We start from the raw sequence: 18,690 nt of genomic DNA on the forward strand, positions 1-18,690 counted from the left end.
CATAGGTATTTGTGTTTTTAATTTTGACAAATTGGATTCGTGTATGGACTATGAACTCTTATCTTTGAATAACATTTTAAAAGAGCAAAATATACATCATGGCCCAGCCACATAGAAAAGCGGTTTTGAATCTTTATAAAACGGTATGCTCTCCAAATACTTATACTTTTAAAAAGTTTATATTGAAAGTGTCTCACATTATTTATTTTTTTGTTTAGCTCCTCTATCTGGGTCGAGATTGGCCTCAAGGTTTCGACTTGTTTAGAAAAAGGCTTCATAAAGTATTTAGCAAGAATAGTGAAGAAACTGATCCACAAAAAATACAAATAATGGTAAAACATGGTGAGTTTGTTGTTAAAGAAATTGAAGCACTATATAAGTTGAAGAAGTACAGAGCAATGAAGAGACGATATTATGACGATAACTAAACACATAATCACTGACACTTGGTAACTAAAAAAATAAGAATAATAAACGTTAAGAAATCTAAGTTTCAAAAAAAATATATCAAAATATTTTAAATCAAGTTGTAGTATTAGAATAATTTTATGTTTTAATATGCGACGGTAACCACTCACCATCAGGTGGGCCGTATGCCCGTCTGCCTACAAAGGCAATAAAAAAAAAAAAAAAAATACAGATGCCACTCTTTGATTATTTTATAAGACCTGTATAATAATATGCTATAAAATTCGTTTCAAATTATAATTTAAATCATTTTTATCAATGTCAAAGCAAAGTAATATTTGACATAATTATAGTATAGAATGTAGAGTTGCTTGTAAATTTAAAATGTTTGAAATATGTATATAATAGTAAGATTGTACCTTAGAATAGGTTATTGTATTTAACAATAATTCTTATGAGAAAATAATAACTAAATTCTTAGTACATAAGTATATATTACTTTGGATTAATAATGTTGGGACTATACTGTGATTTAAAAATTAAACACAAAATCTATGTCATAATGTATTATAGACATGTTTCATAGTTACATAATTCATTATTTAATAAATTCTTAAACTAAATCATTCTAATATTAAAATAAAACATATGTGTTTTTCAATGAAATTTCATAATAAATTTTGTAAACAAGATAATGATTATCAATGATTTCCATTTAAATGGCATATGATATGACAACTTTATCAATCAATTTTAGTGATAAGTTTATATACATTATGTTTATGACAACAATTGTGTGATAGTAAAGTAATAAGTATCATTTTACCAGTGCATAATATGGCCAAAGAAACAGTAACCCTGATATTATAATTGAAAAAGCATATCTAATTTTCTACATTTTAAAGACTCCTACATTTTTTTAAAATATCGATACATATTTATATCATACCTGCTAATTATTCTAAAAACTAAAAAAATAAAAAAATTGTTTCTAAGTCATTGATAATCTTGGATTATATAACAGAGTATGTATTGAGATAATATAAAACAAATTAGTTAAAAAAATGGTAAGGAAACTGATAAATTTTTAAAATAGTAATTATGTAAACTAAAGTCTACGAGATTTAAGTGATTCAAATTAAATTAAATTTATGTTTGACTTTAAAAAAAACTTGATAATTTAAATAAAGGAATTTAATGAAATATTGTAAATTTATTTTTATACAGTTTACTGTAGTGTTTGGTATCGTGGTACTAATTTGTATAACAATAAGGTGCCATTGTTTGTGGCTTGAGGAGGGTAGTGTAAAGTGAGGATGGCTAAAAACATCTTTACTTTATGTCTTTACTAATTGTAAAGGCTGTAAAAAGCCATATTTATTACAATCTGAAGTTGTTACATTATTTAAATGACCCTTTTATACGATGCATCATACATGGACAAAACTGATTTAACCGTCTTGAGATTTTTTAATTAAAAGCATTTTGAAGGTATATAAGATACTACCTTGAGTCTGGAAGATTCATATTTTTAATTGAACTGACGCAGCACCACAGTACGTCTCCAAGTGCTATACAAAAGAAAATACATCTATGAGTTGTTGATTCACTGTTTTAATCTGATCTTTTTCATATATTTAAAAATTAGTTCAGGTAGGTATTCGCAATAGGACTTTACAAAATCATAGGCAGAATTTATAATATATTTATAGTACTATAAAGTGAAAAAAAAGATGTTAGAGTATAATTTTCGAAAGAGTTTCAAAATCAAAGTTAAAAACCTAAGCCTTTATACCCGCACTTAATAGATTTATACAATAATTTTATTTTTAATGTTGCGGCTTGTTAATGTGTTGCATTTAAATAAATAATAATAAATATATATTTTATATATCTATGTTGTATTCATTAATATATTATTTTATTTTAATTCGTTAAATATTGTATTTGAACCACAAGGAGTTCTATGCCTACATTCGTGTTGGTGCACTTCTAAATAGTTGAAGCCCGTCTCCCGATATTTCTAGTCTCTCCTAAGAATAATATGTTATGCGATCGTGAGTTTTAACATGTGATTATATTATATTATACATTAACACGAACTTTGAGATTAACAACAGTCAAGCTTTAGCTAAGATACATTTGTCATAACACGTAATCCATTAATGCACACAAACTTTGGAGGATTTCAACGACCTTACTAAACTGCATTTTCTATTTATTAAGAGGTAGAGGTTTATGTAGTTACATAATTTTTCAATAAAAGTAGGTAGGTATTTTTATTCTCATCACCGTTAATTTAATCATAGAATGTTTTCATTGATGAGCTTTGAATAAATATAATGTTATTTTAATTTTTAGTCAAAATTTAACTGACTAGATTCGATGATACAATGTAAATGTAGGTCGAATATTAAGTGTATTATCACTATTATCTATGAACGTAGGTTATTAATTTCAACTTCTAACACACACACGCGCACACTCAAAACAATAGATAGGTATAGACTATAGGTACATAATAAAATTATAACAATTAAAGTAGTGAATGATAAAATGTGAACTTAAAAAGTGACAAATACTTTCCTATGGTATTTAATATAAACTTAAAACAATGTCATGTCTAGTTGATAAATAATTTTATTAAATTACGTACCTATGCAATAGGCCCTTTGTTCCTCACAAGAAGAGAGTAATATTGGAAATTATTAAATAATCTTAACAAAGGTAAATAATTAATTATTGATCACAAAAACATTCTCTTCTGTGGAGGAGCATTATTTCCTACAATAATAAAAAGGTATCAACACTATAACACTTACAATAGTAAAATAGAATGTAATAACTTTAACAGGATTCAACTTATTTACATAATATATAGATTACCGTTATTTATTAGACGATTTTTTTGGTTACATAAATATTTTAATATTACATTTATTATATGTTGGTACGATCACATACGACGCTACAAACGCTAATTTATATAGTTTGTTCAAACATTGCAACGTTTTCCTAAGAAATTTAGGAATTTTTAAGCTATAAATAAAAGTATCCAATTTGTACACAACCGTTTACTAACTAACCGTAATGAGTATTTAGGTAGGTATGTAGAATTACGTTGTATATACTAATGAAAATATTTTACTAGACCAGAATTGAGATTTAATGTAGTAGGTATTTACATGCCAAATTAGACAACCGAAATTTATTGGAGCGTACGCGCTTTTTATTCAATGTTGATATTCTGAAACTAATGAAATGAGAACATTTTTGGTGTTTGCCTTTAATATTTTACTGTATACCTACCTGTGCATTCTATTATTAGTTTCATCTTCGGTTAACGATAATTATAGCATTTTTTACACTAAAATTTTTCTAAGAAGCCACAAAGGCATACGATTCCTTTCATAATGTTGGTATCGATACATCGAAGAAGCTTTAATGAAATGTCTGGTTAAATAGAGTATCTACTAGCGCACAGAACACAAGAATTCACAATAAACAGTAAATTATATCTAATTGTCTTCTTGTCTTCACTCTGATGTTGTTCTTGAGGCTTGTCCTGAAACATTTTTTTCCAGAAATTTAAAGGTCAAAGAAAAGCGATTAGACATAGTTATCTTGATATTTAATTTATTCATTAAGGCATACTTTGATTTGTATTTGTCTTTAGTCCTTCTTTTCTCCATCATCGGGATCCTTAAGGGTGTGCCACTGAGCGATGGGGCGTCGCGGGCTGGCCAGCATGTCGGACCAGTGGCGTAGTTCAGTTCCCGACGCGTTGTAACCAAGCACAACTTTGCCAATAGGCTCCGATGTGCCAATACGATCATAATCCACCACGGTGATTACTAGATTCACTTTCTGAAGAATCATTAAAATAGTTAATACCCAAACATTTTTATTAGCGTAAAAATTCTTCGGTATGAATGCCCCAAAAATTGTAATGATATCGCTAAATAACATGATGTGTTCTGTGCCATTATTCGTTAAAATTGTTTGAAGCTAACATAATGTATTATTCAGCTGCGATTCATTATACACAATCCAATGCGATAGTGAACATTATTGGTGCAATGTTATTCATTAATAGGAAAGAATAAACCTATGTCATTTTCAGTGTAAAGCTCTACTTTTAAAATGACACTAAGAATGATAAAAGTTAAGGCTAATTTTTAGGTGATTTTAGAGAAATACATAAGCCAGATTGGTAGGTTGGTATAATACCTAATATATAATATATATTCAGAATACTATTCAGAATTCTACCTTCTGATAATTTTATTAGCTATTATATTATAAATAAATAAATAAATAGATCATGAGTCGTAAATTGGGGTTATAATTTAAGATCCTAGCTATAAGATAGGTGTTACCTAGTTGACAGCAGAGATTCGATTCAAAATAATCAAATTAACATTTGATATATGAAATTTTTCGCTACTACGGAATGTTAAGAAATAATCTTATTTTAAGTATAAACTATGTTTAGGCCATACAGTTTTCATGCAACCAAGATATTGACGGAAAGCGTGAGAACATTCTATATCATGCTAATTTTGTGCGAAAATTAATGAAATGATTTAACCGCTAAACGCATACAGTAAAATCTAAAAGCTGAAGAAGAAATAGGACTGGATTCCTTGAACCATAAGTAATTACAGTTTGAAGTCACCAAAATAAAATGCAGTCACGAGGGGAGATTCAGACACCACTTTACTTTTTAGGAACAAGGAATGAATCTAGTCAAGTATTTTTTTAAATTACACCAGCAAATGTAAATCTTTATAAAAAACCGTTGGTTATTTATAAAGGTTAACATTTGATATAATGAAAAATAAAAAAATATAACCTGACTTAAGGACTGAAGGGTGATGGACATTTAGTTGATTTGGTGGACAGATAGAAATATAATTTATTCTAGAAAACATTTAAAGCCGTAACATTAAACTAACACAAACAAGACACAACAGTGAAAACTTTCCCAGGATATATTATATAGAATATACGGAAAACACGATTCTTGTAGTTATTCCTCAATTAATCGTGAAATAAAAATAATATACTAAAAAGTGTACCCAACTGACTTATCATTGGATTGCACAGTATAAGAGGCAAATTAGTAAGTTTAACATTAATCTAATACTTGTGTTATTGATTGATTGTTGCTTCCGATTGTTCAATCAAGCAATTTATTGTTGTTTCATTGACTAAAATCAATATTCAAAACAAATCAAAATGATACAGTTTCGAAAAAGCGTAAGTACATCAAGCGAACCGATGCAAAGGGTCTAATAGGAATGGGATAGACACGGATGCAAGTGGTGTTACGTTACTTTACGCATACAACAATTTCGTACACAACATCGAATTACGCACTGAAGACAAAATGAAAAACGTATGCATTGCTATATATATTTTATATAGAAGGCAACAATATTTAAAAGTATGCCCGTGGTTTTTTTGTTTTTTTTTTGTTTTCTATGTTTTTCATTTCTCTTAAAACACTTGTCCAGCACAGGTTACTCATGCAAGTGAGTGTTCTGTGTTGTTCAAGCAGCGCGTTATAGCTTGCAATCTCGGCTCGCACCTGTATTTGTTCGAATGGTACTTCAAAAGTAAATGACTCGTTGTAATAGGGATTCAGCGTGCATTTCTTGATGCTTGTTTTCTTCTTCTTCAGACGTTTGCCGTTTTGCATAAGTGCAATCTTTACGTACGGATCTGTAGTCGTATGAAGCATCGGCGACACATGAAAAGAAAAGGCAATTTATATTTTTGATATTTATGACTTAAAGTAACTCCGACTTTATTTTCAAATTCAGGAATGATACGAATTCCGTATACGTTCTAAAGGTGAAACAATGGATTTAGCACGCAAGTACCAATTCCCAATTATTAAACATAAAATTCTTAGAACGTTATATTAGGCGAATGTTTTAATATATTAAGTATATAAGGCCTGATCATACATTATCTACATTTAGAAGCTGGCATTTCTTGGAGTGTGAAAGTTTAAAGCAAAAATGTAAATGAGAGAATTTTGTGAGAATGTATAACTATGTATTAATTTCGTAAATAATGTTTTCGATATGTAAAGTTAATGACAAAAATACATTAATGAAATGTAAAAAATAGGTACCTACATACATAATATTAATATAATATGTGTAGCTAAATAGAAAGGAAGTAAATTATTAGTCAGATTGGAAGAGTTAGCTGTGGTGACTGTGGCAGAATCTGTTCTATGTAAATACAATAGGTATATAAAATGATAAACATGCAATGTGTTTTTTTTTTAGTTGATAAATAAATTTCAGTATCGATTTTACCCCATTTATGAAACCTTAGTCACCTTTAATAAAAGCTGTTATAAAACAAATACAAACATCCAAACACAGATTGTAGATACTTATAAAATCCTGTGAAAATACAAATTACGTTAAAAGTTTAATGTGTGTTCAAGTTATGAGTTTACAGCAGTTTTGTGTTTCCAAAACATTAGGCTGACGCGAAAGTTACCTGAGAGACCACCGACGTCCATTTTCTTTAGATTCTTGGCTTCCAGTATGACAACAGTTAGTTTTCCAGCCGTAGGTACGTAACGCAATGAGAAACAAATGTCTCCCAGCTTGTTGTCCTGCGGATGTACAGTTAATAAAACATGAAATAATACGTAATTAATTAAATAAATTATTATATTATAATTAAAATTTATGGGTGTCATTTGCGAATGTGAATTCTTGACAGCAACAACGAATATCATCTATCAGTGATGTCAGTGGAAATTGAATATTAGGTAACGACTAACCAACAACGATATATTGTTTGTTATATTTGGATGTGAGTGTGGAATAGAGGAAAAGTGTTTTATTAGGATAAAATAGCGTCCAGAAAAACGGATAAATAAGCATTAATAGAATATAAAAATACGGATATAGATAACGCGGCTTAGGGCAGGGCGGTCGGGATATTTAAAATCAGATTAAACGAAGAAAATAAATTAAAACAATATTAGCTCCGTGTCTCATAAGCATTTTCATGGTTATCCGTTCATCGGCATATAGTTTTCACAACGTCTATGTTTCGCGTAATATTGTTGTGTTAAAAGTTACCAAGAAAACTTTATGCCAAATGAAAATAGGTTAGAGGTTAGCTTTAAATTGGTTTGCATCTAGTCATACACACATTTGACGAACAATTTCATTGCGTTACATATAACGTTTTAGCACATAAGTAAGTTTAAGTAACTTCATCTAACACATGAACGTAAAGTAAATTCTTTTATTAAAAACGCTAAACGAACAGATAAAAATAATTTGGTTCAGTAAAAAAAAAAAGTTTGTTTACCAAAATTAAAATGAAGCACAGACTGTTAAGTAAAAATAATTGAAATAAGATAGGGTTTTAATACTATTACGATCTGTTGCAAAAATGAAGCCAATTTTCTTTTTTGTGACACCCAGCTCAGATCACTAATACCAAACAGGTACCTCCTATGCCAGCTTACCTTAAAGATGTTACACGTTTAAAACCTATGGCGTAACACTTGCGAGCCCTATTTATTTATTTTAATAGAACCTAGTCTGCGAACAGACTCACCATTTAAGTAACAGATCGCAATCATCTGATAGAATGCACACACACAACATACAAAATTAGTTTAGGCATGTAATTGGTTGAATTCACAGAATATCCAAATGATTCGCTTCAATATGGTTCAGACACTAAATATGTTTAATAAATTAAAATTCTATAACATAAGGAAGCACTTGGATCCTTTTTGTGGTGGTGTCTCTAAATAATATGTCTACCGCATAGATTGTATAGATACATATAGAAAATATAACATCATAAAGGTATGGTCTAATTTATTTAATTAAAAATAAAGCAATCTAAATAACAATCACAAAGTACGGACAATATTGTAGATTTTTGTATTTAGACAGAATGAAGTGGAACTTTATTGGAATGTTCCCATAAAAATATTCTAACTCATAGACGCTAAGTAAACCTACATTATTGTACAATAAATTAGACACAGAGAAAATACATTGGTTCAATGAGCATATTTCGCTTCTTCTAAATCTTGTCACGAGTACATCTGTAACACACTAAAACGGATTAATAATGTGATTGATTGTAAAAATGGAAATGTAAATACTAATATAAATAATCATTGCTTAGAGAGTAAGATGTCAATGTACAGATTCGAAGAAAATATTTTATTTGAATTTTAAAACGCACGAACCAATGTATGTTTTTGAAAGAAAGAAAGAAAAAATAGCCAATTAGACATACAGTGCAGTGCGCTCTGATTTGCCCTTTCTCGGTTGAATCAACAAATTCGAAATGGCAAATCAGAGAATACAATAGGAGCAGAATATTACGAACATGCACATTCCCCAGCCGCCGTTAAAATTAATAATAAGTGGTGGTGGATGTTCAAAATAAAATAAAAAACAACACAAAACGAAATGGTATACGAAGGTGATTTTAGGTTTCAGGTGAAGAATTTTCTCTAATAAAGAGGTTTTTGATTCGAAAATAACTTATATACACATTTATTCTTTACGACCTATTTATTTCTTGAGCTTTGATAATTTGCTAATTGTTGAAATTATTGTTGTCGAATTGCTTTATATGTATATGTGATATATGCTGCGTATTAGGTATACCAATATACAATTCTTTTCAAACAATTTTCGTACCTACATCGATTTCGAAATATGTAAAAATTTGATGCGTCTCAAAATAATACTTACGTGAATGATCATTTCGTTTTTGAAGCGGCATGCAAGATTGTTCAGGACACAATCAAACACAGCCAAGCAGAGCAGAGAAAATATGGAGAAAAAGAGAAAAACCAAGTAAATTCATTTTTGCCGTCGAAATTAATGTTACCAGAAAAATAAATGACGGTCCATCCAACTTGAGGTGCCTTGACCTTACAAAGCAAATTAAAACTCATAACACAACGTTTATTTCTTAATGTTCCTTAAAAAAAACTATTGAAAAATGCAATGATGATTGTCAAAGTCCCTCTTTTATAAAGTGCAGTAAAATTTAAAAATTAAATCATTCTTTCAATGAATATGGAAAAAAATATTCCTGTGTCCTCATACTTAAGCGCAGCCTGCTATTTCGTTCATATTCTTTTAAAGAATGACTGTTATTTAAAAAAAACAACGCTTTTCTGCCAAAACACAAACGAAATAGATAAATCAGAAAATAAAACTCGTAAAAGTATCATATCGTATCGTGTAAATCAAACAATATGTGTTTTGTCAGTCTAGCCTAAGCTAAGAAAAAAGATAAAGTTGTTTATCGCAGTTTATATTGAGATTTGAATTGATTTTGTTGTTTGTTGTAAAATTCTTTGTTTACATTTCGTTTATTGTGTACATTCTTTGTTCGTAATAAAATTTTATGTCATCTCTCTGTTGATGTGACCTGGGTGTAACTGTTAACGTTAAATGTTAACATACCAATTCTGTTTTGTTGCAACATTCGTTCATGAAATGTTTTATTCCCTACAAAAAATAATATTGGTGACACTTTTTGTGTTCATGCATGAAATCAATAAAAAATCCTTTTATTAGTTAATCCACTCCAAAATTGTGCATGTAATACTGCTAAAAAATTCATAATACGGAATATATTATTTAAATACATAGTTTGGTAAAGCATTTGTACTGGTCATTAGCTTCTGTGCTAATGTTAAACCCAAAGGTGAATTTACAAATTGTATTCATCAGTTACCTGACATATGATTTGCGCGTCCTATGGGATTAAGCGATTGTTATTGTTCTGAAACTCGATATGTGCCTGTAACCGTACCTGACCTCCTTCACCTTCAACACTCTGAAGCTCACGCCATTCCTCGATTGTCTGTGCCAAATCCACTTGACATAATGGTACCTTCACCTCACCGATTTGATCGTGTTTGGAGAAGCGATCAAAATCGAAAATGGCGAATACAAGGGTCTTGTTCATTGCGTCAGCGTATGGCACGTTCTATAGAAAAGTATGATGAATTAAACTGAATTAAAAAATTACACAGCCCATAAACTATATTGTGCGTATCATTACCTTGAACACGAACGTCTCATTGAAAACAGGGCTCAATGTTTTTCGGTGAACTTTAGTTTCGAATTTCTTCTTCTTATCCGGAAGAAGATATACTTTCACGTAAGGGTCAGATGTTCCGCCCATGTCCAAGGCCGGTAAGTCCTCAGCCTGGATTACGGTCACTGACAAACTGTTACTGTTGAAGTCATATTCCAGCTGTGAAATTTTATAAAAATTGGAGTTAAAGTCTTTTGTTTGATTGGAAAACGATCTCCCAATTGTTAAGTTTATCACTGTATGATGAAATGATTAACGTAAATTCGTGGAATGTCTATATTAAAAAAGTATATTTAAAATATTGATCACTTTATAACGTATTATAATTGATGATTCTAAACGAGATGGAGAATGAGGTACCTACATGGGTTTTAAATATTAATGTATAAAAAATAATAATACAACAAAAACTAAAGTAACCCATGATTTAAAAAAATGTTACGGTGTAGGTATGCGAAGAGGCAACATAGAAGGTTATGTAACAAAGTACACCATACCACGGCCAATGGGTCTTCATCCTCCATCGTGTCCTATAACTAGAATCTTGTAACGTACCTTGTACTGAAGTTTTCCGAGCTTTTGTTCCTCTTTTTTGGAATCACCATCGTCGGGTTCCTCAGCGTTTTCCGTGAGCTCCTCCATATCAGGCTGAACCTACATGCAAGTCCCGCGGCAAATTTCACATGAATATCATTGTTCTTAAAATAAAACATTTGTTCATAACCATACACGATAATAGTTTGGCCTCGAATGACCTTACCATTTAACGGACTTTTAAAAGTCATTTCAACTATTTGTAAGTCAAGCTACTACACAGTAGCTACTACAAGAATGTAGCTCCTTAGTAATCCTTCAGAATTCTTTTTTTGTCACGCTCGCATGTAATAAATATTAACATTAAAATTTAAATGTTCCTGCAGCTGTTTTGAAGACATTACCTTTTCTTTGTATGCTGAACCCAACAGCTGGACGGATTTTAGATCGACACCCTTCATCCCTTTCTTGCCATCCTTGGAGCGTCGCTTTCGGAAACATCTCCTGATGCAGCAGAAACATATCCCCAGAATCACCACACCGACACCTGTGTAAAGAAGTTTACATACAAATTTTTACTGTAAGTATTGAAACAATAGATTCATAGTCATTAGATATTGGACTTATATACTAAGACGAAGTTTACATAAAATATTATTCGCTAAATTTGAATGTAATAATAATGTTCATTCTTACCCACAAGAATGGCGACCAGCTGCCACGTCTCCAAATTCATTCCCCGCGCTAGGTTCGCAGCTTGTTCACCTATAGACGCTTGAGTTGGAGCCATTGTAGTTGATGCTAATGGAGTCATCACGGATTCGGCTGTAATAATCAGATGTAATATCAGCGTTGTACAAAACAAAAAATGCCACTATAACACAATAAAACATATTATTTGACTTCTCGAATTCTATACTATCGTAGTGTGGTGGTAGATAATGTGAGGAGGAGAAAGAAAGCCTTCTTTAACACAGTGTGTGAGTGCTATATATTAAGCAGTAAGGTCCACAGTATATGTTCAAGGAAGCAGCGGTACATCCATCGTAGTCCTGCTTAAGTTAATTTTGGGCCTGCGCTGAGATATTTAATACGTTGGCGACATTCAACCAAAGATCTTTGTCGTATTATTACATGGGTTTGTAGTCCCATTATTGCTCGGTATCAATAGCAAAAAATCTTTGGAATTAACTAGTGTTTAAAATAAAATCTAAGTACCTACAGGATAGTTGATAAAATAAATTCAGTGATATATATTATGTTTTGGAATTTACTGCCTGTATTTTTATATTGCCATAATTAGTGGTGTATTTATGCAATCAATTTTATACTGACTAGTATTTTCTGGGCGTGGACTTGTCTCTTTAACATCCTCGACGACGGCCTCTGGAGGGCCGGCTTCGCGGCGCCATCGCAGCACCGTGCCCAGAGCCGGTGACATGTTGCTGCCTAGAATAATTATTAATTTTGAATGTCTCAAGATTGTCGTTGGGTAGTCATAACATATAAATATGTCCAACTTTAAAAAAGGACGTGGGAAAGTCCTCAGCAGTTAACAGTAACTTGACCTTGCTCCTGGCTAGAACAAAGTCCATGATAAACGGTGACTGGTAGTAAATAATAGGTACTGTTAGACGGATACGGAGCTTTAAAAAAAACTGATTTAAAAACTTGAAAATTGATTAATCGTAGAAACGGGTTTTATATATTAAATTTCATAGATTTAATAATAATCACAAAAAAATCAACCATTGGAACCCTCAAAAATAGTATATTCGTAATTGATTATGTGTGAACTTGAAGGACGGTAGGACAAGACTGTCTTAAAGCGGCAGTGCAGTCAGTGGATAAATGCTACTTATGTTGCCCATTTGGGTTGGTCATGAGAATTAGTGGATACCTTTTTGCTTACAGTATATGGGTGTTATGGTACGCTCATCTAAAAACCTCACAATCACTTTGTTATGTTTCCATCATATTAAATTATAATCGAAACGATTCTATTTATAATCTAAATACATATATTACATACATAAACCTACATAATATCTGTGCCGAATAAAAATAAGTGAAATTAATTTAGACTGTACTTTCAACGAAAAAAGTAACATCAAATAGATAATTGATTAGACTTTTAGTTTTATAAAATCACATGTAGCAATATACATATATATTTTTTCTAGTAAGATTATTGAACCAACGTTTTCCACTTTTTTACACTAATAAACACGTATATAGCTACAGTTTTGAAACAGTATTAGTATTATAAAATACTAAATGAAGATTTTCTTTAGATATAAGCAGAAACGCGATTTTTTGTATTAGGTAACAGAAGTGCTCAACAGCTAACGCTTCAATTTTCCGTTATCTACTTGGAAGCTGATGAAAAATTATCGAAATTCGTTCTACTTGTGATTTCAATTTGCCTTAGCCTGGAAACCTACATACTCACCTAAATTGTAGAACAAAATAAAATAAAATTGATATAATATCGGAGACAAACGTCGCCCTAATCGAGTGTGGTGAAATGAAAGAACTGGCGACACTGAAATTCTTCACTGACCTGGGTATAATCCGTACCACCACGTACCTAACGGCTTCTATTTAGGCTGTATCTGAACGAGTTTCGTTCATTTCTTTGGAATGTTAAATTGAAGTGGGCTCTCGGGCCTTTAGTGAAGCCTGGATGTGGGGGTGCGCGCGCATCCGATCGATTACCGCTGCGCGATGCGATGCCTGCCGTTTTTAGTTCTTGGCCAAGTCACGAAGTTTACGTCACTCGTTGCGTACATTGACGATTTCGCTTCAAACGTTAATGGTTGAACGTACTCAACGCGCCCATCGACATTGCATGCGGCAAAAATCTCAACATCACCTTGAGTCCTTGAATTTCTTTGCAACGACGCTCTTATGGCTTTTATCTACGACGTCATTTTTTTTACCATACAGAGAACTTACAATAAATTTTACTTTTATATTGAGTAGATTAGAAACGCTGTTACACGTTATCGATAGCTATCAATTTATAAACTACTTGAACGAGATTTATTTATTGTTTATGATAGACACATTCAATGACCCCGAGTTAGGATTTCCTACTTTTTCGATAATGTTAATGCACGCAACAAGAACAGAGCAAAGAAATAAGGCTAGACCGAAAATCGAAGCAGAACAATGAATGATATAATAAAATGTATACCCGCGTATAGCAGTCAAGGCCTAACTATAAGATTCAGAAGGCGGTTATTAATGCCGTGATTAAATTATTTTGATTGCTCTACTGATTAAACCTTAAGGCAAAAGAATACTACTTAAATCTTTTTCATATTAATAACAATTCGAAAACGTCTCTCTAGTTTTTGATGGCCTGCTACGACATATCGTTGATGATTTGTGTGACGAAGACACGGCACCATCCCGTCTATACGGAGTAGATCCACAGTGATGGCACTTTGCCTCTGGGTTAACTACGATCCGGTACAGGTATATTCCGATGCAATCGCGCTGTGTCAATATCCGCATCGTTTGGAAGACTTTCAGTCGTGATTCACACAGTTCCTAAGGACTGGGCAAATCGATTAAGTTATGTATAGGCCAGACAAAGCAATTTATTTCGCCTCTAGGAACCAGTCCCCCTATTTCACTCTTTGTACAATCTCAGACCTCAACCTCTTAGTAAGTAAGTAACAAAATAACAAAGTCAGTACTGCTAGGGTAAATAAATAGGTACTACACCATACATAGTATTTTAATGAAAGGACGCTCTACATTCACAATCATTTTAATGACGTGTGTTGTATGTCAATCATTTCTCACCGCGTACTTTCCTTTATGTCTTCGACCGAATGAAAACAGGTGCTACGAAGTGGTTATTTGAGTTTAGGAAAACGAATGAAGTCGACTGGAGCCATATTTGGTGAATAAAGTGGTTGCTCGGCGGTATTTGTTGAGTTCTTGGTCAAAAATTCGTTCACAATGACGACCTTGTGCGAAGGCACTTTATCGTGGTGCAAAACCTAAGAATTCGGGCACTTTTCTCGGGTTTTTTCGTCAAATTTGCGAATGAGCATAATATTATTTATTTACCGTTTGACCTTCCGATTGTACTACACCGGGATAGTCAAAGAAAACTTTCATCATGACTTTGACTTTTGATCGACTTTGGCGTGGTTGTTTCGGTGTCGGTTCAGTTGGAAGGCGCCACTCTGAAACTTTTTGACTAGTTTAGACGTCAAACTAGTAAACCCATGTCTCGTCACCAGTAATAAAGCGTTTATAAATGTCAGGTCAGAATTGACTCCTTCTAGCATGTTCTCAGAGACTCGCATGCGATTGAGTTGTTGGAGAATTCAGATCTTTTGGGACTAGCCGAGCTGCATTGTGTTTTATACCCAAGTGATTATTTAAAATGGTACGGATTGACTCGTGAGACATTGTAAGTTCGGCGGCTATCTCATTCAAATTTGAATCACTATTTTTTTCATCACATTATTTCAATCACTATTTCCTTCAATTTTAATACGTTTTTATTAGCTTCAGACGTATGTATGTTGTTAGTATGTAACGGAATCTTTGAACACGATTTTGACCCCCTTTAAAATGTCGGATTAACTCGAAGTTTGGTATACTTAGTAAGGACCGATGACAATTCAATATTTAAAAAAAATTAAAAAAATTGAAATTCAACTAAAAATTGAAAAATAAATAATAGTTTATAAACTAACAAAATAGCTTTTATAGAAAATCCAACTAAAAAATAGAAAATAAATTTTAATAAATTTGAATTAAAAATAGTGTAGGAAAAAATGATTTTATTGTAAAAAAAGCGTAAGCTCACGTCATTAGTAAAGTTTATGGAATTTATTTATTGTGATTTTTCAGGTAGACAGGCGATCTCAAAGCTCATTAAAGCCCTTGGTGTAAATTAGTTATCTGAGTCCATAGGTCAATCAAATGTAATTAATATAGTGATACTCATAGTATAGTAAGTGGTATTCGACCGTGCCAGATCTCCCAATACTACCAATCAATTTTAAATCAAGGTCGGGTTAGTTAAAATTCGAGAAGGAGAAGGTTTTTGAGGAGAACATACTGTTATTATGGATGTACATTAGTTCTATACGTGTCGTATTAAAATAATATCAAATTTCTATCGATATTAAAGTTCTGGGCGCTGAAGCACTTACGTGGGCGTCTGGCGGCGCCTTGTCGCATCTGAACGAGAACAATGGGGTGTCATATCAATCTAATTTTAAGTCTATCAATGACTCCAAACGAGTAATGACAGTGAAGTAGCAGAGTCACTAGCTTCTTCGTCTTGAGATTTGACTGTGTTGTATGTAAGTAAAGTGACTTGAGGTGGCATAAGTATAAATTAAGTTGATAAAATAATGAGGTCACGGTAATCACTGTCACCTTATATAAAAGAATTTTGAATTGAATTAGAGCCTTTGAAAAGAGAGGGAAATCTTCAAGTTTTCATGTGGCTGTTAGTAATGTAATTTGTGTTATTACTTCGAGCGTGGAGAGACTCAAACCGTAAATCGGAAGGCGTGTGAAAATGTTTTAGGAATAAATAAGGTTGACTCTCAAAGAAAAATCGTAAATTTTACAGATTATTGTAAAGGAATCATGAGGACTTTTCAGAACGGATCAACACAATCTTCACAACAGATGATCGAATAAAGATATCAATTTTTTTTAAATTGTGCTAATCCATAAATAGGCGTTTTGGCTTTTGGTTGGTAGGTGTGGCATACCTACTGTATATTGCACGTCTTAATATGTATTCTGTTCATATATAAAAACAAATAACAGTAGCGTTGCCTACCTAAACTAAGGGTCGTTTAGTAGAAGTTCATAATAAGATATTTCATTATGTGTTTATGACCTATTTCGACGTCCCTGGCATAAAGTAAACGACTACCTTCACAACCTTCGACCCACATTATTATAAGTTATATCTTGAGATGTATTTTAGGTGGCCGTATGTGAAAATAAGATTTTTTCACAGAACAAAAAACATTATAATACAAATTACTAGCAAATGAAATTTCAGTATTTCACATAAAAATTATGTTAAGTAACTTTTTAATCGTGAACTGAAGCAAAATTTTGACCAAAACTGAAATCAAAAGCTACCTAAGCTTAATACGGAGCACTAATGTGAATCACAGTTAATGAGCTTCTTAATTAATTATGAGCTAAAATAATGTTCGGTGTTGTCTCTCTTCGGTCTTATCATCATGCATGGTCACCCTACCCAGACCACGTGACTTGACTGCTATATTTTTCTAAGTACAAAGGTCATTGCTGTCAATCCTTTTTGTGTTTTATTGAAGTGAAACTTCCTTATCGGCGTTGGAAAAAAATTTACCGTCACATTTTTCGGTTACGCGTCACTTTTTTCCGTTACGCGCCATCTTTTTTTTTTTTTTTTTTTATGATTGAAACTTTACTGGTGGCCCGAAGGCCTTTCCAGTTTCACCAGGACAGGTGGGCGAGCAAAGGCTCAGCCAAGAGGGGTGGGATTTGCTAACAACTGCCCGAGCGCCTCCGAAGGAGACCTAACAACTCAAGAGCAATTGTTTCGCGAATGAATCTACTACCGGATCGGAATCGCGACCCGCTGAGAAGATCCGGCGAGAAACTCAGCGGGCTGATGCATGGGTTAGGTTGCACGTCGACCTCTTTGTCGAGTTCGACGAGTACGGTTACCGGGGTCCCTAAGCCTGCCCCTAGTATTAGAGCTGAAGGCATCTAATGCAAAGGTTATTGGATCTGATGGATCCGTAAGGACGTGTCTAGGGCGTCGACGGTGACTGGCTCCTGCATGATCAGGATTCGGGGAGTAGTCAGCGGCGGCAACGATAAGGCGATTATCATGACGCATAGCCTTATCGAAGTATCGTTCCGACGCTGACTTCATGTATTTCCGAATTGATTCGAGGCCCAGGTCGTCGTGTAGGTCAACGTTCCTCACGAACCACGGAGCCCCGACAGCTAACCTGCAAAAGCGGGATTGTAGGGATTGGAGGGTGTCTATGTGTGTGCGGGCCGCGTGAGCGAACACCACACTCGCGTAAGTCATGACGGGCCTTATGCAAGTTTTGTAAAGTGTCACCTTGTTCCGAAGGGACATTTTACTCCGCTTACAGATCATGGGGTAGAGTCTACCGAGAATAAACGCGGCACGGTCACGGACTGATTTTATATGCGGGCGGAATGTCATCGATGCATCCAGGGTAACGCCCAGGTACTTGACCTTCCTGGCCCAGGGTATGGGTTGTCTAAAGAGAGTAATCGGGGGTGTGAGATTCCTCCTCCTAATCCGGGAGGAAATCCGTGTGGAGCTTCCCCTCTGAAATAGCACCGCAGTACTTTTCGCTGGGTTGATGTCTATGCGCCATTTTCGGAACCACTGTCCTAGGGCTAGGGCTGCGCTCTGAAGCTTCTTCGCGATTAGGGACTTATTTCTACTAGAATAGTAAACAGTCGTGTCGTCGGCGAATAAAGCTAAATGGGTCGGCGGCGACCGGGGAATATCGTTGACGAATAAGCTAAATAGGAGGGGTGAGAGGACAGAGCCTTGCGGGACTCCAGCTGTGAGAGGTCGTG

The 18,690-nt window shown here is 33.3% G+C and overlaps 2 protein-coding genes across 11 annotated transcripts in view; one reads left to right on the forward strand and one right to left on the reverse strand.

Moving 5' to 3' along the window:
• LOC101736675 (electron transfer flavoprotein regulatory factor 1) lies at positions 1 to 1,611 on the forward strand. The gene is made up of 2 exons (XM_004929470.3): positions 1 to 143; positions 219 to 1,611. The coding sequence occupies exons 1-2, from the start codon at positions 99 to 101 to the stop codon at positions 426 to 428; spliced, it is 255 nt and encodes an 84-aa protein (XP_004929527.1). The 5' UTR covers positions 1 to 98; the 3' UTR covers positions 429 to 1,611.
• Positions 960 to 18,690, reverse strand: part of Syti (synaptotagmin I) — a 27,778-nt gene continuing 10,047 nt past the window's right edge. Inside the window, exons 1-11 of one of the 10 annotated variants that reach the window (XM_012693082.4) lie at positions 13,637 to 13,783; positions 12,409 to 12,522; positions 11,770 to 11,898; positions 11,478 to 11,620; positions 11,095 to 11,187; positions 10,504 to 10,698; positions 10,252 to 10,428; positions 6,934 to 7,042; positions 6,002 to 6,135; positions 4,063 to 4,275; positions 960 to 3,973 (exon numbers count right to left, since the gene is read on the reverse strand). In XM_012693082.4, the coding sequence (XP_012548536.1) occupies positions 4,081 to 4,275; positions 6,002 to 6,135; positions 6,934 to 7,042; positions 10,252 to 10,428; positions 10,504 to 10,698; positions 11,095 to 11,187; positions 11,478 to 11,620; positions 11,770 to 11,898; positions 12,409 to 12,514 (1,281 nt within the window). In that variant the 5' untranslated portion in view covers positions 12,515 to 12,522; positions 13,637 to 13,783 and the 3' untranslated portion in view covers positions 960 to 3,973; positions 4,063 to 4,080. Of the gene's footprint in view, positions 3,974 to 4,062; positions 4,276 to 5,814; positions 6,136 to 6,933; positions 7,052 to 10,251; positions 10,429 to 10,503; positions 10,699 to 11,094; positions 11,194 to 11,477; positions 11,621 to 11,769; positions 11,899 to 12,408; positions 12,523 to 13,636; positions 13,784 to 18,690 lie in introns of those variants that run through there. The other 9 variants (XM_012693080.4, XM_012693081.4, XM_012693078.4 and 6 more) reach the window with 9 other exon arrangements.

Source organism: Bombyx mori, chromosome 12 (genome assembly GCF_030269925.1).
Source record: "Bombyx mori chromosome 12, ASM3026992v2".
NCBI lineage: Eukaryota > Metazoa > Arthropoda > Insecta > Lepidoptera > Bombycidae > Bombyx > Bombyx mori.

What these genes read in the sequence shown, in the direction of transcription:
- LOC101736675 (XM_004929470.3), top strand. Translation starts at nt 99, where the DNA reads ATGGCCCAGCCACATAGAAAAGCGGTTTTGAATCTTTATAAAACG. An exon ending in TTTTGAATCTTTATAAAACG is followed by an intron (nt 144 to 218) that starts GTATGCTCTCCA and finishes TTTTTTGTTTAG; the next exon opens with CTCCTCTATCTGGGTCGAGA.